Source organism: Semicossyphus pulcher, unplaced genomic scaffold, assembly GCF_022749685.1.
Source record: "Semicossyphus pulcher isolate SPU_LCO1_2020_fin unplaced genomic scaffold, fSemPul1.0.p SCAF_6, whole genome shotgun sequence".
NCBI classification, from domain to species: domain Eukaryota; kingdom Metazoa; phylum Chordata; class Actinopteri; order Labriformes; family Labridae; genus Semicossyphus; species Semicossyphus pulcher.
Window position 1 is genome coordinate 24,047,197 of NW_027211737.1, and position 21,892 is coordinate 24,069,088.

The following is a 21,892-nucleotide window of genomic DNA, read 5'->3' on the forward strand; positions in this document are numbered from 1 at the left end:
TCTAATGTTTTATCAGAGGGGATAACAGCAACAGGGACAGCAGTAACCCAGTCAGACAGATTATACTACAAGACCTCCTGTCTGTCATGCAGAAACACTGCTAGTGTCATACTCTGCATTTCAAATAGGGAAGAACATTTTTGCATTTAGAAAATTAAAGTAAATGAAACGCTAATATTCAATGTACTATGTGTCGTACATAGCCAATATAGAAGGCTGAGTCAAAACACATACATTAACTTTTAACGTCTTGCCCCTGCCTTTTTCACGCCTCTATATCCTTCAACTGCTTTTGGTTTCTGTATTTTTTCTTTCTGTGACATGTAAATATTAAAGCAGCTGAAGAAAATTCTTTTTTGGTGTCTACATTTCCTTCTTGCTGATAACACCTTGTGTGTCAACACCTTGTGTCATAAAGCAGTATACTCTATTTACAGCAGCCATGAATGTAACAAAAATTCACCATATTCAGGCGGTGGCCATTCCCTCATCACACTCTGGTTGCAAGGCTTAAATGCTGTTGTAATGTTGTACTGCTGTGTTCAGAGTTGTAGCTACATCGTAAACACAAAGAATATAACAAAAGTAATAATTCCAAATATGATCAGAAATTGAAAAACTCAGTAGATAATGAAAGTCCAGATGGACACCGGGCCATATTTCTAAGTAAAACAACATATTTGATAACCTGTTAGCTATCATGAGTCAACAGCTAACATTAGCATTCAACCACTTCCTAGCTTAGCTTAGCTAGGAAGTTAATTCTTAGCTAACGTTACATTAGCTCGAAATTATTGTATTAAGTAACATACCAAACAATAATATTGACTGTCAGTAACTTCCTATCTAATGGTAATATTAGCGAGTAAGTGGCTGAATGCTAACGTTAGCTGTTGTCTGACCCTAGCTAACCAGTTTTAAAATAAGTTGTTTTACTAGGAATATGGCCGGATAGCCCGCAGATTTTCACTGTTTTCCAGTTGCTGATAAATCGAGAAGCTGTTATATTATGAGAATTTGTAAGATACCTTAAATTTACAGCATATGAATAACAACCTGGAAAACAGCATTTAGACACCTTTACAGCTTTTTTCTGCCCTCCCTGAGCTTGATGTTAGAGAAAAATGGACGCTTTGTGAATATAGTCAATTGATGTCAGAACAGTATTCGGACATCTTATTTCTCCATGAAACATCTGTATTTATCCATTACTTATTTTTTTATATGAATGCTCATATTTATTTATAAAGAGGCAAATTCATAGTTTGCCTAATGCCACACACCACAGAATTTATAGCTTGAGCTAATCTGAGACGCCCATCTGTGGCTGGTTTTCTATAAAATCACAGCACAGTGTAACAAGAAGGCGCATACAGGATTACAACTTACTTCAGTCTTTTTACAGTTAAAGACACATTTTATTTCAGACCGGTTTGTCCGCAGATATGTATTGATGTAGATGAATCATTTTAAAGTGATAAAAGGAGACATCATGGAGATGCATACACAGTGAGGGTCACCGTCTGAGAGTCTCCCTGTACCTCTTGTGATGCTGATGTTACATAACGCCTTCAGTTAAGGAGAATTTTTGTTGTAAACATGACCTCTCCCTACAGCAACTAACACAATCACTGTCAGTACCCTCTTTTTTTATAAGAGTGATATGCAGCTGACTCAGGTGTGAAGAATAAAGCAGGCAGCTGAGATTTGTCCAAGACTGCTTCTAACAGATGCTTTAAACCTCCCCCATATCTCTGCTTCAAACACTGGAGCAGAAGGAAGGTGAGTCCACACACAGAGACAAACAGAGTGTGTGTTGAGCCTTGGTGGAGTACAGCAAAAACATCTGGTCGTATTTAAAAAGGCAGCAGTCATCAGGGAGAATTACAATCAAACAAACAAAGGCTGCTGGGTGGATTTACTCCAAAGCAACATGTACTACTATTATTACTATTACAACTATATTAGATTTAGCTCGTGTGGACAGAGTTACCTAAATCATAGTAATGGTGGTTTCATGCTGTTATACAGACACACTGAGCTGATTAAAAACCTGAATCAGAACTTTCAATAAGTACTTTATATTTTAGACACATTGGGATATTAATTTAATGTCTAATGTGAAGAAGATTTTTCCATACACTTTTGTGACTGCCATTCTGCCTAAGGAATGACGACACATTCGATGAACACAATAAGCTGTGAAGCGAGCAGCGTCACACTGAGCTACAGCGCTCATCTGCCTGATGAATGCACAGCCCCTCCAACACTTTGACCTTTGGCAAGGTCATGGCGTTCCTGCAGCCCCATCAAGACGCTCCTGACTGAATAATTTATTGCCACAATATTCTCATCTACGTTCCTTGTTTTGTGTTTGTTGCGACACCTCTCAGCTCAACCTGTGGCTCATGCACATGAGTCCCAAACAGACGGGACACCCAAGACACTCATATATTCCCTTGAAAGTTACATAAGATTTGTGTAGCAACCACATCAAGACTGCTCTGTTTGAGACGGTCCCAAAGCGACATCATATGAGGTGAGAGCAAACAAACATTATACAGTCATTTCCATGTTTCAGAAATTAGAACTACTAGGTTAATATCCACATAATGTTTTGTAGCTGTCGTGTTTAGATCTACATTACCTGTTCTTTCTACCTCTGATATCTGTGTGCATAGACAGGAAACTGCCACGTCTCTTACCTGTGTCCTGTCGAAACTGGTGCATGGACTGCAGGTCGATGACGTAAGGAGAGAGCTGGCCGTCCACCTGCCCCAGAACTACAGATCCCCTAGCGTCCCCCTTCAATACGTTCTCAATATGGTGGCAAACCGCTGCACTGTAGGGCCTCCATCGTCCATGCTCGTTCAGCCACTCCCAGACCACCACCCTGGCCAGGTTCTGAGGGGGGTACCCCAGCCCATTGACGGGCACCAGCAGCCCTGATCCTGGACGAGCCATCTCCTTTGTGGTGACTGAGCTTGTCCCCGGCTCGAACAGCACTGCAACCCTGTCAGTCAGCTGACACACTGGAACATGTTCATCAGCGCCAAACTGAGAAAAGGCTTGAATCAGCAATTAGCAAGTTAGTCTTCAATTATCTCATGCTGCTTTCAAGCGAGCAGCTCAGCTGGAGCCATCGTCTACAGGTACGGTGTCACTACTGCCGCTTTGATCAGCCAAAACCAGCCGCTGTCCTCTTGTGTCTCGTCCTGTTTGAAGTGGCAGACGTTGATGATGAAGGTGATGATAAAATTTGCAGCTGTAGCAGTCTCAGTCCTCCACAGACAACCGCAGCACATCAGCAGCAGGTAGACAGACTCTCTGCATAAAAGACAAGGAGCAGAAACACAGAGGTAAACAAATGCTGTGATTTCTCCCATGAGTTATTTCTCATCAGTCAGGCAGAGTCTCAGAGGAGGTGAGATAAACCTAACCAGCTTTGTGCTAGAGTCCCATTAGTGGCCTGTACCTCTGGGCAATTCTGTTTACTTAAAGTGCAGTGACAAAATATTGTTCATGAGACGCCACTGAGCTGTTTCAGCAGCTAAATATTTGTGATTGTCATCAGATTTAAGTAGAGGGGACAGAGCAGTGTGCATTAACAGCCAGATGCTATCATAATCCTAGCAGACATAATATCGGACATTTTGCACATAGGAAGGTGTTCAGGTGCAGTGAATAAAAGCAGGTCTCTGTTGCTTGTAGGATTTGTTAAAGCTATTTAATTTATCTAATACTACTCATAATATATTTTCCGAGGCACGCAGAACACGCACGAATACATTGTAACGATACAGACCTGTAGGCTGCAGTTGTAGTGGCACACATCTGTCAGGTAGAGGCTGCATTTCACAGGCTCCGGCCGAAAATCTGATTGAAAAGAGAAAAAAAACGAGCCGAAATCTGAAAACGCACCTGTCGTTTCACATTTGTGGTTCGTATGTTTCCTCTTATCCGCAAAGCTCAAATCTCTCTTCACAGCCTCCTCCTGCAGCTCCAGTAATCCAGTGTTATTGCAGAAAAAACAATACGTCGTTTTATTCCCGTGAATCTGCCACAGACTACAGCAGCTTGTTGGTCCGCTGTGTTAAAGTGAATGCATGCCCCAGTTGCACGGTTTTCAGTGTCTGATGTGCAGAGATATTCCGCTGTGGACGCAGATATCTGCCTGTAACGCCAAACAGCACGCATTCACTTAGTAAACACGCATTTCTTGCTCCCCGAAAATTACGCACGAATGTCCAGGCGCACCTGTATGGGTAGCCGTAGAAAATCAAGGAAAGTGTCAATTACAACGAAACAAAATTATACAACTTCCGGCAGCGTATCGGATTTCAAAATAAAGCCCCTGCTGACATATGATTGCACTGAGAACAGATGAAGAGGCGCCGGATACCGGATACGGTGCTAACGTAAACAAAAAGGGGGAAAACGCAAGTAACACAAATAAAATAACATAAATAAATACAAAATAAAATAACCATTATTGGATGTATTACATTTATTTTTCAGACAACAAATATGTGTCTTACAGAAACATTAAGAGTCAGACATAAACACAACTGATATGAGTGGAGGACATGTAGTAGAGGACCCTGACAGATAGATCTGACAGTCTAAGCCAAAAGTGAGCTGTACACATGGAGCACAAAGCCATACCAATTAAACTGAACTACAAAATGAACACAGAGCTCAATTTTCAGTATTTTTTGTATGTATTTATGCCACATGGATATATGTATCTACAATGACTATACACAGTTCTATATCTTTTTTTCAGTGGTGATATCTCACTCTTCTACAGAGTTAAAAATATGAATCACCAAAGCATCTATTGGTTATATAATCTGTAAGAACTAACAGCTAAACTCCAGACTGCTGTAGGCCTCTTTTGACTCTCCTCTCTCACACAAAGTTGCAAAACAAAAGGCCCATAAGTATTCATAGAAACATATTTATTGTTTGATATTGATTAGGATGATATCACAGTTGAAATATCTAACCTTTGGCAGAAGCATACACATTTGGGTTTATTGTATACATTGCAAACACACTGCTTGATGACAAAATGTCAAATGGAACTGACCCTATCACTGCAAAGCAACGAACACTTTTTACCTGCTTTCTATTTCTTGGTATTTCTGCTTCGCTTTATGCTGTTGGTTCCCGTCAGAAAAGATGAATACCCACTATTGATTGTAACCCAAAAGCATTGTTTGATGTTTGAATTGCTTACATTCACAAATGCATCTTGTTATTACACCTCTAACATGCCAAAACACCTTATTAAAACCATAAAATGGTTGCTAAAGCAGAATTCTAATATAAACACAAAGCTCTTGGCTATTTTGGTATCAGACGCATGGGTGGATGGAGCAGCGATGTATCTCTTACCTCATATCAGTCAGTGTTAGTAATAGTATAGAATAAATTTTCTATAAATGACTGGACAGCAAATGCTTATGATCCTAAAATAACTCACCATCTTTGATTTGTATGTAAATTATTTGGTTTGATTTTTTGTGCTGGTCTTAATCTTCTTTTCAGGGTAAGGATACATTTCACCACAAATTTAATGTGCAGATGCTTTCAAAGTAAACCGAGTTAACACGTCTGAAATGTTATAACTGACTGAATGGATGATTGGATATATACATATGGAAATTTTAGACATGTTTAACTGACAGGTCTGTCTGTTCAGGATTTAATGTAAAACATGAAGATCCTGCTTAGTTGGACAACAGTGCCACCTGCTGCTAAAACAACGTACCTGCAATGGGTAGAGAGCTTTTTGCTTCATCAGGGGACAGAAAGAGATGATATATGTACCTCCCTGGCCTTGTGGCTGGATATATAGCATGTTTTATGTCATAAAGGGTGATGCCCCACTGGTAACTTCCTCTCAAAAATAATAAATTCTTTCACTTATATATCGAACACTGACAGCTTGCTCTTTAATTATACACACAAGTTACGATGGGATAAGTCATTTAAGCAAAGTCAGACTAGTGTTGACAACTGAAATTATTATTTTATTTACCTGTCTGGATTTATTATCCGTTTCATTATAGCAAAACCGAAACATTTTATTATTTTATTCTTCAATTTTAACTGTAACTCTGAATATGTTTCAAAAGTCTTACGTTTACTACGTGTAACACACATTTTTATCTTAACAATCCTTCATGAACACATTGCCGTGCAATTCACAACATTGTTTGTCTCCTATCTATTCATATCAAAATGCTGTCTTGAATCTAGCCAACAAGGACCTTGTCATTGTAGAAGAAATATTGTTCCTCTTTAGAAGCCATCACAAATAGCTAATCAAATAATACAATAAATTATTTCAAATTTAAGATGAACTTTTTTGTAAAAAACTATTATTTTACTGGGAGTTTAATCTAAAGTGCTTAATGGGGATGTCAGTGCCTTAGTAGAGGAATAAATACTCTCCTTTGTTCAAACCAATGACTGTGCGGTTCAAAGAAAGGGTTAGCTTTTAAGTTGGCCTTATCAGACAGCTTTATATCTTACCCTGCATGCAAAGTCAAACAAACCTCCCTCCTTGAATGTAGATTGGGCAAATATGGGTATAAGTACAAAGCTGTGAATAATGATGAACAGTCACTTCAACCCAAACAATTGCATCAGTCGAACAGCACCACCATGTGGACTGTTGGTGTAAGTGAATAAATAACTCGTGCTAATGCGATGTGTGTGTCAGTATTCATGCTAATATCAGTCTATTGGTAATATACGACATTTTATTTTCCAATAAAACTGAAAAGACAGCAAAAATCCTTGGTTAACTGCTTAACTCTCTGATAAATAGACAAAATGTTTGACAGTCACAGACGGTTGGCTCTTTTTGAAGGGCCGGGGCCAGCTTAAATGTTTTTTAATGGCCAAAGTGATTTTACGAACACATCTGTACATTCCATGTTGTTCATAAATACACAACAGCGCAAAATCAAGTAGCATAAAGTGCATGGAATTCATACAATTTCATGAATACCAGCAATACAACACAATGCTTACATGAGTACAAACATTATGGTCCCAAAAGAAAATGGTTAAATAAATCCACATTTAAATCATCTTTGAAGGCTGTTTCAAGAGGTTTTAACTTGAATGGTTCATCAAATGAAGAAAATAGGCCTAAAAAATAGATTTAAAAATCTGTGGCTTAACAGTAGAAATCACAGGTCTTGTAAACTGGTTTTGATGATTTGTTGGCGAGTAAACCGCTGAGTTGTTAAGAGGAAATCTTTCTTTAGTAACTTTGTTTTGAATCTTTGGTGGCTGGAGTGTGGTTAAAAGCTACTTTGCTTACCAGAGGTGGAAAGTAACCAAAACCTGTACTTGAATCGAGGTATCAAGTAGAGGTAAATGTCGACATTACACTGACTTGTTTAGAAGGATTATAAAAACTGAAAACCACTCTTTGATTTGCTGGAGAAGAGCTGTTGATACCTATTTAATTGACCAAAAGTAGAGGCTGTAGTTTGAATCTGACAAATTTGTGCTGAACCTATACATCTACTTCTGCAGGCAACAATCAGCTTGAACTCAAAAACCCATCTCTGCTCTCCAAAGGTTAACAGCTCTGAGTCTTGATTTTCCACTGAGAGTGAAGCCTGCACATATTGTAGCAGAATGCCCTGTGTTGAGTGAGGACCAGAAATGATGCTAAGCCTATTGCAAGGTTAAAACTTTGTTACAACAACAGAGTGAATTCTCCTCCATGATGAGAATCACCTTGTTCCTCGACCGCACCAATAAAGGTTCAACCTGTCCTCAACTTATCTGTTCGAGATCTTTTATTTTTAAAACATGTTTACAATTCTCCCTTTTTACACCAACACCGGTAAATCATTTACATTTCCTCATTAAAATGATTCAGTAGCATACAGAAAAATGCACAATAGAGACAACACATGTATTACATTTAAATAGAAACAGTATCTTTATTAATTTATAATTGTGAACTGCACCTACACATGGACCATCTCTGTATATTTCATGTGCCTGTACAGTCCATGCATGTACATGTATACACTGTGTGGGTTTTCCAACAAAGCAAAGCAAAGCAAAGCAAATCAAATAATTAAAAAAAAAAATTATTATTAAGAAAGAGAGCCAACGTGAATCCACCATGAGCAGCGGCGAGGAGAAACCTGGAGCAGAACCAGCATGGTGAACAGCCGTCTGCCTCGACTGGATGGGCAAAAACAACAATAAAAAACAATAATAACAAATAAATAATGAAATAAATAATGTATTTAATAAAAAAATAATTAATGTAATAAACAAATAAATAAATAATGAAATAAACAAATAAATAATGAAATAAATGCTGTGAGGAACACATTTTGTTCCCATGCTGAACAAATTGGTACCTCTTATCTCTTTTCTGATCCTGTCCTCTATGCTTGTGTAGTCTTCTGTAAAGAAAAGTCTCATCTCTCCTTTTGACTGGCTAATGTACTTCTCACAGGCTGAAATAGTCTGGCTTCTATCTGATATGGTTTGTTTTGGAGGTCTCTCTCTCTGCCGCTCTCTGTGTCTCGACCCTTCCAGTTGAGGCAGACGGCTGTCCACCGCGAGTCTGGTTCTGCTCGAGGGTTCTTCCTGTTAAAGGAAGTTTTTCCTCGCCACTGTAGCCAAGTACTTGCTCATGGTGGATTAATGTTGGGTCTCTTTAAATAAACTAACAAAGGGTAACGTGTAGACCTGGGGTCCGTTTCAGAGAGGAGGTTCAACAAACCCCCAGTCTAACCCCAGACTGTGGTTTGACTTACTCTGAGTTCAAAGTCGCTGGCTTTTTGGTTTCAGAACAGCTGATCAGAGTTAGTTCAATCAACTCTGAGAAGGTTCAGCCGTAGTTAAATGCGTGCACACTGACTATAAAAAGCCAGCATAAACTTTTTTTTTTTTTTTAATTTGTAACAAATTTGCTCAAACACACGCGTGAGACGGACTGAATGAATAAGGAAGTCGAATGAGGGTTTTATATTCTAGAGGGAGGAGACAAAGCGAACTTTGAGTTTCCTGAAGAAAACCTGCTCACAACCAGGTTAGGTTCACAGACACAGTTACCATAGTAACCAACTCAGAGTTAAAGTTACCTCTCTTTCTGAAACGGCAAACCCGAGGTTTCCCTCATTTCAGGGTTAACAAACCCGGGGTTTTCACTAAACCTGCTTTCTGAAGCGTATAGACCCCTGGTCTATATGTAAAGGGTTCTGAGATAACTTTTGTTATGTTTTGGCGCTTTATAAATAAAGATTGATTGATTGAATGTGATGTAGCCTGCTTTCACTGATTTGAGCTGTCTGTTTATTGCGTATTTTTTGTATTTTTAATGCATTCTTACACTACTTCTTTGCTGTACAGTTACTGATTTTATCTGACTCTATATGTAAAGTGTCCTGAGATAACTTTTGTTATGATTTGGCACTTTATAAATGAAGATTGATTCAATGTGTTGGTGTATCAGCGTTTTATATGGAGGCACTGTGTTTGTGACTGTGGTATCCTAATATTAGCTCTGACGGCTGCTGCAACAACAGCACCACCTAGTGGACTTTTTAATAAACATCAGCATGGGTAGCTTTCAATTCTCCAATGTGACATTTTCAGATCTATGTCACTGTGAACTGAAGAAGTAAAAGGCCCACTGTCAAAATACAGTACAGAGAGGTCTTAGTTAAGAAACAACTGAGATAAACATTAAACTTTTATTTTCACTAACACATGAAAACATTGGCTGAGGACGTTACTATGCATCTGTGTTGGTTTTCATTTATAAAACCAAAAATCTTTGTCAGGAATTGTTTCTTTTTATGTTCCTCATCAGAAAAACACCTCGTGTTTGTTGTCTTTACAAACCAATCACACACACACACACACACGCACACACACACACACACACACACGCACACACACACGCACACACACACACACACACACACACACACACACACACACACACACACACACACGATAAAGTGAAAAATGTTTAATAGTGAGTAAAACACATTTTAATCCTTTTACATCAGGCAACTTTTTTACATCAAAATAGGCAGACAGAAAATATAACTGTTATTCTGTTTTAGTCTAAATCTAATGTTTTGATTTTGAACACAATAATGCTTTTATACAAATATACATTGTACAAGATCACAGACTTCTGCATATTTTAACAGTGAATGATATTAAATCATTCAGGGACATCGTGTCTGATTACATCACTGGCTTGACCTTGAGTGATATAAACATGAAGAGAGGCCAAATGGAGCGTGTTTATTGGCACGTAGCGAGTAGCAGTCCTTCAGGTGAAGTGACAGATGGAGGCTCACAGAACAACATATATGAAGAGAGCCATGATGGCAGCACTGATCAGCCCGGAGATAGGGACGGTAACAAACCAGGCAATGAAGATGTTCCTGAACAGACGCCAGTCAACGGATTTCCTTGAACGCAGCCATCCCACAGCCACCACCGATCCCACCTGTGATCACGTGATTTAAAAGACAGTCAATCTACAAACCTGTTCATATCACACTTAACCAACTTTAGATTCCTATTCAGTAGAGATGTTCCACTACCATCAAACAGACTTGAGTACATTTTCTTCAAGTTGTCTGATGATAATGTCAGTATCTGTAATTGGGTAAAATACCATTGACATTTTATTACAGAACAAATGACGAATTTAAAGCCAATGCCGCAACATACTGTTCAACTCTGGCTCCAAATGACATCACCATCGCAACATGGCTGTGTCACGGGGCTATTTTGGCATCAATTTCATACAATGAGAGCAGATGGAGACGCGTCATCCATCTAAATACGCAGCCATTGGCTTTGACTGACATTACACTGTTTGCTAGCACCACACTGTTGAGGTTTGTTATTGTCGCGCATAATTTACAAGAACCCGGGTGACATTTTGGGGCTAATAGTTATGGTATCGTATTGGTGCATTGACTAGCATACTTGCTGATACTTCATACTGGTAAAATACAAATCCCCCTGATATTGGAGGTCCATACCATTAAAGGCAATGGTATCGGAACAGCTCTACTATTTATCTAGTTTGAAGTTGTCGTGTTGTGAGTTTCATTACCTTGCAGTGGGTCGTGCTGACAGGAAGACCAATATTTGACGCCACAACGACTGTGAGTGCTGAAGCTAGCTCAATGCTGAATCCACTGAATAAGAGGAAAATATGTCAGTGTGCTTTGACTGTTAGTATGTCAGAATTTTAAACAATTAGGATGTAAATATGTGGAATACCTGGAGGGTGTGATGGGTGTGAGGTCCTTGCCCATAGTCTGGATCACTCTGCGTCCCCAAACCCAGAGTCCAGCACAGATGCCCACGCCGCCATAAAGGAGCAACCAAATGGGTGTAGGTGAGTTTGACACCACAGAGCCGCTCTCATACAGAAGCCACAGAGCCACCAGGGGACCAATCGCATTGCTAGTGATGAAAATGTCTCATGTGAAACCTCTGAGTGAACAGCACATACACACATTTATTAAGGAGAAATCCACCCTCGCCTACCTGACATCGTTCCCTCCGTGAGCGAAAGAGCCAAAGCACGCCGTGAGAATCTGCAGGAACTGGAAAAGCAAAGACACGGCCGGCTGATCCACCTCCAGCTCGTCTTCCTCCACAGCCAGCTCCCCGCCGGCTTCCTGGGTCACAGTCCCGTCCTGGACCGTGCTCCCACAGGTCACCGCCGAGCTGTAGCTGCTGTAACTGTCCACCCTGGATCTCCTCTGTAGCCCGACAACTTCCACGTCCTTGTATTTAGGATCTCCTTGGATGCCGTAGATTGCCATGGTGTAGGAGGTGTAGCTGTTGTTCCTCCTGATGGGTCGCTCCTCTGTGTCACTGTCTCCGATGCAGTCTCCCACCTTCGCCATGTGGAGCTTGTGCAGCAGATCTTTGTAAAGGCCCGAGTCCTTGTGGATGGTGTGGGAGCGTCCACTGTGAGGGTCAGTGATCATCATGGTGCCAACAGAGCCATTCAGTCCTATAAAATAACGGGTGGTTGGTAGTCAAGAGTTACTTGGTGGTTTTATCTCCAGGAATGAAAACACTATGGTCTAATACTGTGGGATATTTAAGGCTATTCATTTCTCACCATTGCCGATATCCAAATCTTTGGTCTCCATGTCATTGTTGTCCAAATCAGCTTCTTCCGAGCCTCCAAGTCTGAAAGCTACTTTCTGGCTGTCTACAGGAGGAGCCTGAGGTCGAGGGTCCTGTGGCATTGAGGGCTGCTCTGTAGGTGCAGGCTTACTGGAGGTCTTCTCCATTAGTGGAGTTTCAGAAGGAGCCGGAGCAGTTTCTCCTGAAGTATAATACATTGTTCAACTGAGATCAACGAAACGCACTGTAGGCAAGGTTGTTTGTGAAAAACAGTAAAGGTAAACTCCTGTATAAATTAATCAGCATAGAAAACAGTTTAAAAGACTCGAAGTGTTTAAAGTATCTTGTGTGCAATCGACCAAAAATACTGGCCCAGACAATTTTGAGGAGGAGAAATCTGCAGCACATACAAAAGTCTAAACGCAATGCAACGACTGAAATATAATAAATATAGCGATATATAAATATAGTAACTGATTGTGTAAGTTTGCATGTAAGTTCACCTTTGATTTTCTTCTTGAGGCGTGGACAGACGAAGAACCAGACGATCAAAGCTGTGACGATGGCGCAGCCTAGCGAAATGCACAGTGTTCCCCACCATGGCACTTTGTCAAAGCCCAGCACTGTGCGGGACAGAGACATGACAGAGAACAGTCTCAGACTAAACTGAAACACAGAAACTGCGTCTTTAATTTATGTGCTGCTCCTTTAAAAATGGTGAGAAATGAAAGTGTTAGTACTTGTACATTCACTTCATCACACTTTCTTTGAAATATCAGACGTCTCTGACTTGCTTAAGCAGCACAAGCCTTAAAGTATCATGTTATAGTTTAAAGAAAAGATACAGGATGTCCCAAAATGGACTGCTGCTAACAGAAACGGTATCAGCACAGCTCAGAGGAGAGCACACTCCTCCTATGAGATAGTGAGAAAAGGAGCAGCCTTGCAGCAAAGTGATAAAACATTCAGAGTTCACTCTGTTGGAGACGTTTCCAGTTTTTTTGTAATGCTGGACTGGTTAAACTGCTGTTGCTGTAATTATGAGGCTTAATGCAGGTTAGTGTGAAAACATTGAATTGTTCCTCACAGAAACAACTTACCTGTTTGCTCTTGCAACAACAAATACAGGCCACACAGTAAACGCAGTGTCTTTCATTAACATGGATGTCGAGCAGTGATACAGCTGAAGTGTGAAGGCAGTTTTCTGTATCAGTGTGACGGACAAATGAAATGCTGGTTGGAACATGTTTGCAGTCTCTGTGTGAGAATGACTCAGAAGTGCTGTTTTATGCTGTAATTTTGCACAGCATGGTGTGTTATATCTGTTGACCCGCAATCACCGGCCTGCAGCCTTCAGTGAAGGGCCCAGGCCAGTTGCCTTCTCGATAAGTTCAATCCTGCAAATGAAACAAAAAGGAGTGGAGATTGTCCATTTAATGCTTGTATGATTCTCAAAGTCCCATTCATCTGTTTTTACTTATACTTGTTGCGAAAGGTTCGTTTAACTCTTCTGCAGTCCTGTTTAATTTGTGGCTGAAGGTTTTAGCTCTGGTTTTATGTGGAAGAGAGACCAGGGAGGACATTTATCAACACACTAGTTGATGAAATGAAATCCAAAATGTCTGAAACAAGGACTTTACCCGGCCTCCTCTGTGTCTCCAGTGACATTTATTCAGACCTCACCTCCCTCCAGGGAGTTCAACAGCTGCTGTGGTAGTGCATTAAGTGAACAATCAAAATAAGCATGACTGTAATGTGTGTAAGCGTTACTCACGCGGTGCTCCTGTAAACATGATGGAGAAGAGGTTGATGCCCATCGTGATGGCGTAGAAGACAGGGAGAGCTCTGAGGCCGTTGGGTAAAGGGTCAGCCTGTAGAGAGCAGCATGACGTTAACACTTTGTACTTTTAAAATTTCTGCTTTTAATTAAAAGCTGCAGTTAATAAGTGTTGGATGGCGTTAGATCTCAAATAAATATTAATAAACATGTATTTTTTAAAGATGAAACCAGTGGTTCCTAACATTTTTGTGGCGTCTAACACCTTGTTTAAAACAGTTATGTCAGGTTAAAGGTATGCAAGAGTTGCTAGTGGTTCAATAAAAGAGGCATTTTCCTCTTCTTAGTTTGTTTAAGTTTATTAACTGTTCGACGCCATAAATCGTGAAGATATCCAGCATTTCCCCCCAAAAAACAAAGGTTACCAAAAAGTCTAAAAAGTTGAAAGTGACTGATATATTTTGTGACTGCACAATTAACCATCTTAGAACCCCTTCAGATTTATCCTATGACCCTTTGAAGGGACCAGACCCTCAGGTTTGGAACCACTTAACAAAACGTCATTATAGTTTATAACAGAATATAAACTCTGTTTGACCTCTGATGCAGCAACGTTACAAAACTTCCTATGCTGTGTTTGCTAAAATATTAGTTACAGGATCCTGCAGATTAATGCAGAATAAGTACTTAAACCTTTCATTTGGATAATAGTCATATGTAGTTCAACATATTATTTTGAATGCATCATTTTTACTTGTAATGGAGTATTTTCATATTGTGATACTGCTACTTTCACTCATGTAACAGCTTTAAACACTTTTCAACCATTAACACAGGTTAGTCTGAGGGTTAGGCTCACCTTGTTCAGAATGAATTTGCGGACAAAATAGAAGAGGATTCCTGACATGATGCCGGACAGCACAGGAGACAGGAACCAGGAGGCCACTTTGGGAAAAGACATTAAAAAAAGCATTAATTTACCAGCTTTAAGCGACATGGATTTTAGATTTCACAGCTTTTAAAAATGGGGACATATATTCACCAATGCGCAGTATCTCTATCCATTTGACCCCTTGGTGACCTCTGGCTACCATGGAGAAGCCAATTGTGGCTCCAACAATACAGTGAGTTCCAGAGATGGGGAGCTTCAGGAATGACGCAGCCAGCTGCCACACAGCCGAGCCTGCAGGACAAAAACATGAACAAGGCCGGTTCTTATAATCTCACAATGAAGTTAAACATCTTCTGTAATGTGTTTTCCTTATACCATTCAAGCACAATAAAAAGGACTTTCTATAGAAGCTCTTACCAAACATTGCACTTATGGATCCTGCCATGAGGACGTGTTCGGAGCCGTTGTACATCTGCACGTCGATGATCCCCTGTCTGATGGTCTCACTGACCTTTGCCCCCAGCAGCACTGAGCCCACCGTCTCAAAAATGGTGGCCAGGATGCAGGCCTGACGCATGGTGACCACCCCGGAGCCCACTGCCGTACCGAAGGAGTTAGCCACATCGTTGGCCCCCACAGAGAAAGCCAGGATGAAGGCGATGATGAAGCCGATCACTAACAGCCACAAGTATCCGGACATGTCCGTCTGATAGGCCACAAACAATGTAGTGACAGACGCCAGGGTCGACAGTGTAGTTGTATCCATCATTACTTTTAATTTAATTTAAACAATCTGTGCAAAAACGAAGCCAATTTATTGTGGTTGTGCAGCAAGTTTTGAGGTAAAATGTGTTTATAAATAACTTTCTATAAAAAAAGAACCTCTTGGTTCAGTTTCAAAGTGCTAATGGAGAGAAATCAAAATGTATTGTGAGCTCGGTATGCAGGGTTTGTCTGTGGCATTCATCATAAAATGACAGCGTATAGATACAGAGGAGACTTCCATGGCGACAGCGAGGGTCTGATGATACACACTGCAAAACACAAACATTCATGAGTTATTTATTGGTCCAGAGACAAAGACTAAGTAGAGTTACATATTAACAAAACTGACTAGAACAAACAGCATGTTTTATTTGGCTCTGAAGGCAGGATTTACAGCTGTGTGCGGCGGCAGAGGGAAGTGGTTCTGATAAAGTGTTTTATTGAAGTAATAAGTCATTAGTGGTGAAAGCCACATGACGGTTTGGCACAAGGTTACTGTTTAGTTATCTGTCTGAGCAGGAGGGATTTACACTGGTAACTGTCAGAATTCAATTATGCTGCTTAAATGTGTAGCACACTTTCTTTAAGCTGTTGATGAATGTTTTTAACGACATAAACAAGAGAAAGACTCAGAATTTATTGTAAACTATGCAATATGAAGGTTTTATAAACAGCAATATTCCCTTAAATGAAGAATACTGTTTAAATGGCTGAGAACCATGTTTATTTCCACGGGGACACATGCAGGCTGTAGTAGCTAAAACAGTGACTTTACACCAACTTTAAAGCACTTTAAGTTGAATATAATCCCCCGGGGTGTTTTAATAGGATTTTCTAAGACTTTGGACCAGTAGCAGCTAATACTTAAATGAAACGAAATCCATTTATGTAATAAAATCGTGCGTGTATCGTGTAAAACTTTGCCTTAAACATTCAACAGGTAGCCTATAGTTACACAGAACATTACATCATTATATTAGCATCTGAAATTCATGTGAAACACAATAAATCGCCTTTAAATTTCAAAGTAAGGCTTTTAAAGCTGCTTATAATTGGTGGATTCAGGTCTGCCAGTCATTTTTAAACAAACTCGCCGTTAATATAGAAAATAGCGGTATGTTAATCTGCTTAGCTGCTCTTGCATAATTCAAATGGAGCCACAGGACAGAAAAAACACAAAAGAATAAATAAAAAAGGAGAAAAATAAGTAACTAAAACAATACTTACACGTGAGACCGAGGTGAAAGCGTCAGTGTTTGGGTCCACTTCACTGTCCTGCTGACAGGTGACACTGTGAGAGCTGTGTGCTGAGAGGAGGATGTAGTTGGTGCAGCAGACTGAATGTTTGACTGCTGCTGGTGGAGGTCGGTTTATATAACGAGCTGAGAGAGTACACGCCTTCACAGACCGGTCATGGGACCACTGCTGTCTTAAAGCTAATGTTTAACGTGTTTGTTGGCAGGGGGGGAATAATTACAGTTTTCATTGATTATGTCGCTTTGAACGTGAAATCCTCCAAAATTTCCCCAAACCCCCAGGGAGACACACAAATGTCTATTGTTTTACCTAAATATATCTTCTACTTGTGCCCGAAGAAAAAACGATTAAAGTATTTAAGGCCAGAGTGTGTTTGTGGTTAATTATTTTTATATAATCAATGTAATATCCCCCAAACACTCCTGTACGCTATGTATAGTTTAACTTATTCTGTGTACTGCAAATAAAAAGACAACGTGCTTTAGCAGACTGATTTATCAATGAGGAGCAGATAGGTGCTGCATTTATTACAGGTAATCTTTCTATTAAACAACATGGCCTCTACTCTGGTGCCACCTACTGGACAAACTATATATTTATGCACATTAAACATAAAAAATAGGATCTCTGCATTTTCCACCCATGTACACACTTTGTAGTCTTGTTGAGGGTGTTATTTTACTATGGTTATTTTTCTCTTTGTCCACCCTTCTCTTGGTTTAAATATAAATAATTATAATAAAACATTATCACCACAGAAAACTGCACAATATATAATAAGAACTAAAGTTTATGCTATGGAGAATCACCTGTATAGTATGCATAGCTCATTAAGCAGGTGTAGCTAAGCAGAACGTGAAGCAACAGTCCTTTTGTTACTGATCAACCTGTTATTTAACATAAACCGTCACTTTCATGAGAAACTTCAGGAGACGGTCCGGCCTCCTTCGGTGTCAGCACAATTTGGCTCTTTTTCCGGACTGCTACACTGCCTCCAAATGTGCTGATAAGTTCCTCTTCATTACTCATTTATTTTGGGGTATTAGCGCCTGATAGATGATGTAGTTTGCGTCTGCGACATCTGACAAGTGAACACGTGCACAATAATGCTTCCTGTGTGGAATATTGTGACCTCCTCGACAAACCAAAAGGAAGTGACACACAGCTCTACTAATGGAATGTGAGCATGGTGGAAAAAGTCAGTACACTATTAACCTGCAGCTTTTATAATTATATATAGTATGTGCTTCAGTTAATGTAAGGAGGTGTCAGAGTGAACATCCTGTGACTTATTAACAAGTTATCTGTTTGTGTTGTCAAAAACAGTTTCAATTTTACGTTTGCATTTGTGAAGTGGTGAATTGTGTTACAGATTTTTACACGATCATAAACATTAAGTCACCTATTTATTCGTTTTTCAACACAACATAAAATCCCTGGATCCCTGCCAGCTGTGGATCACGACACACACGACTACAGAACATAGCAACACAGCACAGAGAGCAGAGAGACACACAAAGAAGAGAAGGCGGGGGATCACTGTATGATTTCGACATGAACCATACTGTATGTGGCATGCCCACACATACATACATGTGCATTCTCATATACATAAACATATTGGTATGATACATACCGGTACCACAGAGCATTAGACAGGTACTTAATGCATGTGCTCACCTATACATACGCATGCATACAGTCAAAATATATTGCAACAAATCAGAACATTACAGAAGCTACAATCAGCTGAGACCTTCCTGCTTAAATGTCCATTTTCCACCAGTGACTTGGATCATGCTTTATTTTGCAGATCAGGGAGCTTCCTGGTTGTTTTACATGAGCTATATATAGACAGCCCTAACTGTATATATATGATAAAAGTAGGGGGCTTGTTAGACCTCTGGAGTATTAACGGCAAACATAGGGCAAAGAGAGAATCTCAACACTGCAGTGAAGGACAGAAACCAACACGCATGATGTTAAAGAGAGTCCAGGTTGTAACAGCGACACTTGTCAACAGAGATTTCTTAAAGCCCAGTTTGCACACTGGTCAGTATAATGTGTCCCTCCTCATAAATATTTATCTCCATCTCCAAGAAAGCCCAGATTCCACATAAACAAACTAAAATCATTATTTCAGGCTCTTTAATGGGTCTAATATATCATGTACAGAACATTTAATCAATGTAAATAATTTAGCCTGCCTTTCTGCTTCTTAAGACAGATCCACTGTTGTCATGTTAGGGTTTTGATCTGTTACGAAACGCATAGCAAACACATAAAGGAAGTTTTAGTAAGGAAAAAATGTTTTTGCCAAGATTTTACAGCTGATTCTCTGTAGTTACTGCAGATTGTATTTGTCCTTTATGTCGGCACTTCTATTCTGAAAGAAACAGTAGAAAGTACATTTACTTAAAGTATACAGTAGGACTCAATAACTTTTTTATGAACTCTGACTTGAGTATTTTTCCTTTGTGCTTTGTTACACTTCACAACAATTCAGGCATATATAATTATTTCATTAAACTGCATTTAGTTTAGTTACTACTTTTAAGATTCATTCCAGTTTGTAATAAAATAAAATAGAACCAATGAAGAAATTAATAATGAAAAGAAATGTGTCAAAAACTCCACAGGATAAATTCACAGGCTGCCAAGCTGCATTGACAGTAATTAGAAACCCCTCCCTTTATCAGTACACAGGTTAATACATTGATGATATAATTGCTCATATTCTGGAAATTCTGCAGAATGAGAGCTTTCAGTAATTTAGGTGTATTTTGAAGCTAATTCTTGTGTACTTTTGGTTTTAAATCAGGTCTTTAACTTGTTATGGAATATTTTTAAAGCGTGGTTTTGTTATTTTTACTTAAATTCAAGCTTTGAGTGCTTCTCCACCCTGGAAACAGACTTTTGGGTTGCTGTTATGCCTCTTAACTAACATCAGGCTGAGTATGTAAGTTTATTTTTGTATATCACCTGTGGTTTCATGAAATCCATCTGCATCAAAAGCAATAGTATAATATAAAAAACAATATGAGCATACAGCTGTTTTAAGTGTCTCGTTTCACATCACATTGTCTCGGTACTGTGCGGTTAAGTAAAGCTGGCAGATTGGGAACACCCATCAGTCTGACGCCGAGCAATCATCATTTAAACAATCAGGTAGCTATCTGTGATCATTTAAATACGACGAGGTTAAAGAACCTAGACAACGACTTACGCTGCTCCACAACAATCATTCAACACAATCATGTTCTCAGGAGATTAGAGCTGTAATTTTGATTATTTACAAAATGCTTCATGCGCTGTTGACAGTGATCAAACTTCTGACAGAGCAAACAAAGAGGAAGAACGTTCCCAAGGATCTCCTGTACGTCGGTGCATATTTAATTACTGCTGCTGCAGTCAGATGGACTTAAATGATGTTTTGTGTCGCATCCAGGAGTGTAATTATCTTTTATTGTTGCCTCAAGCGCTAATGTGCATTTGTGCAGTGGCTTGAGAAGGTTTTTCTCTTAACATTCTCATGACTAGTTGGTTTGTGTGATTTCAACTTGCCCATATTTGAACATTTAATTCAGATTATCCTGCAGACTTGCATGTTACTTTGCATAATCAGAAAGCTATTTACCTGAAATAAAGTCAATAAATTAATGAATGCTGCAGAATAATGACTGATAAAGTCTCATTTATCAAAGAGCTGTGTGTTCATATTATTATATTTAAGCACGCAGGCCACATAAGCTTCATATTAAATTAGAGAAACACAATAAACGCTCTTTAAATTAGATGTAAAGTGGATTAAGACTTCATGTCTGTTCAGTTGTAAAAACCTGCTCTGTAGTCGCTCCCTAGTGGTGACCTTAGGGAAGTATTATATTCCCTTTTCTCTCTTTGGTTTCCAAAGGTCACTCTGTCGAGCTCCCTCTCTCACCCAACAACAAGTTAACCCACAGACTTTTGTTTTATCTGTTTGTGCGCGTCATCGTGCAACATGAGACCAGCTGTCTTTGACTTTGTTGGCTGTTTCAAAATTTAGGTACCTCAGGGCCTCTAGATGGCATCAATGCCTCTGTTCAGGTTACACTGTCTGATGAATAAAGTCCATGTGGAAATACCAGTTTAGACACTTAATGAGGAAAAGAATTAAACAGAAGTTTGGGCACTGTTTGTGTTAAGTTAATGTTAATGACGGATTTTAGTAGGTTTTGTTCAGATGTCTTGAGTCAAAACAACAAAATACACAAGAATGCACATTTGTAATGGTTAGCCAACACTTTAAAGGTCAAAAACATATGCAGTGTGCATTCTCCACCCTCTTTAACAACTATATCCCAAAGATCTTCCACTTGTCAAAGCATTTAGGTTATTTCCCACTCATATAAAATTGCCCAACTCTGTAATTTCAAAGACTGAAGCTTTGGGTATTTTGTAAAATGTTGCTTATCATATTTAAAGTCCGACAAGATAGAACATGCAAATCAGTAACCGAAGCGCTCTGCTGGTTCTCATGCTCAGGCCTATATTAGCCCAACCCTTCCTTCCCCTCTTCCCTCCCTCCCGTCCCTTGCCAAACAGGATCTGTAGGATCTTACAGAGTCATTTTCTCAGGAGACAGGAATGTCAGAACACAAGGCCTGCTGCCTGCTCCAACATGCATCCAACATTCCCCCAACTTACAGGAAAAAAGCCCCGAACGTGTTGCTCATACATCCATTTAATTTCCACTTAGTGTGTGGCAACGACTGAAAGTGTAAAACGCTGTGTGTGCACCGGACGTGCTGCAGACACACACTGACTCACAACTCAAATTAGGTTGTCTGGTGCACCACCCTGTCCAGTTTTTACAGGGTGTACGTGCACTCGAACTTTAAAGGTGTTTTAGCCATTGTTTGCGTCTCCTCCTGAAGAACAAGTTTTCATTTGTAGGTTAACACATTTGTCGGATACTTTTGGAAACAACAAACACACAAAACCTTGATACCGAATGATTTTTGATATTTTTATTTCTCAAAGTCTTT

General features: G+C 39.6%; 2 protein-coding genes across 2 annotated transcripts in view; both read right to left on the reverse strand.

Moving 5' to 3' along the window:
- The window catches only part of dtx1 (deltex 1, E3 ubiquitin ligase), a 52,376-nt gene extending 48,178 nt beyond the window's left edge, over nucleotides 1-4,198 (reverse strand). The window contains exons 1-2 of the mRNA XM_069682588.1: nucleotides 3,922-4,198; nucleotides 2,706-3,327 (exon numbers count right to left, since the gene is read on the reverse strand). Coding sequence (XP_069538689.1) covers nucleotides 2,706-2,964 — 259 coding nt within the window. The 5' untranslated portion in view covers nucleotides 2,965-3,327; nucleotides 3,922-4,198. The remainder of the gene's footprint in view (nucleotides 1-2,705; nucleotides 3,328-3,921) is intronic.
- A 6,044-nt stretch (nucleotides 4,199-10,242) lies between these two features.
- Nucleotides 10,243-15,750, reverse strand: slc20a1a (solute carrier family 20 member 1a). The gene is made up of 10 exons (XM_069682589.1): nucleotides 15,261-15,750; nucleotides 14,994-15,134; nucleotides 14,811-14,896; nucleotides 13,949-14,045; nucleotides 12,678-12,797; nucleotides 12,167-12,376; nucleotides 11,581-12,055; nucleotides 11,311-11,496; nucleotides 11,141-11,225; nucleotides 10,243-10,522 (listed from the first exon to the last, which is right to left on the reverse strand). Exons 1-10 carry the CDS (start codon nucleotides 15,610-15,612, stop codon nucleotides 10,367-10,369), a joined length of 1,908 nt encoding a protein of 635 aa, XP_069538690.1. The 5' UTR covers nucleotides 15,613-15,750; the 3' UTR covers nucleotides 10,243-10,366.
- Between the last annotated feature and the right edge of the window lie 6,142 nt (nucleotides 15,751-21,892).

Excerpts from the sequence above, each read along its gene's own strand:
- slc20a1a (XM_069682589.1), bottom strand. The coding sequence starts at position 15,612 with ATGATGGATACAACTACACTGTCGACCCTGGCGTCTGTCACTACATTG. Across the intron at positions 12,798-13,948 it reads CATGTTTACAGGAGCACCGC|TGCTGGGCTTTGACAAAGTG; the intron begins GTGAGTAACGCT and ends TGTCCCGCACAG. Across the intron at positions 10,523-11,140 it reads TCAGCACGACCCACTGCAAG|GTGGGATCGGTGGTGGCTGT; the intron begins GTAATGAAACTC and ends ACGTGATCACAG.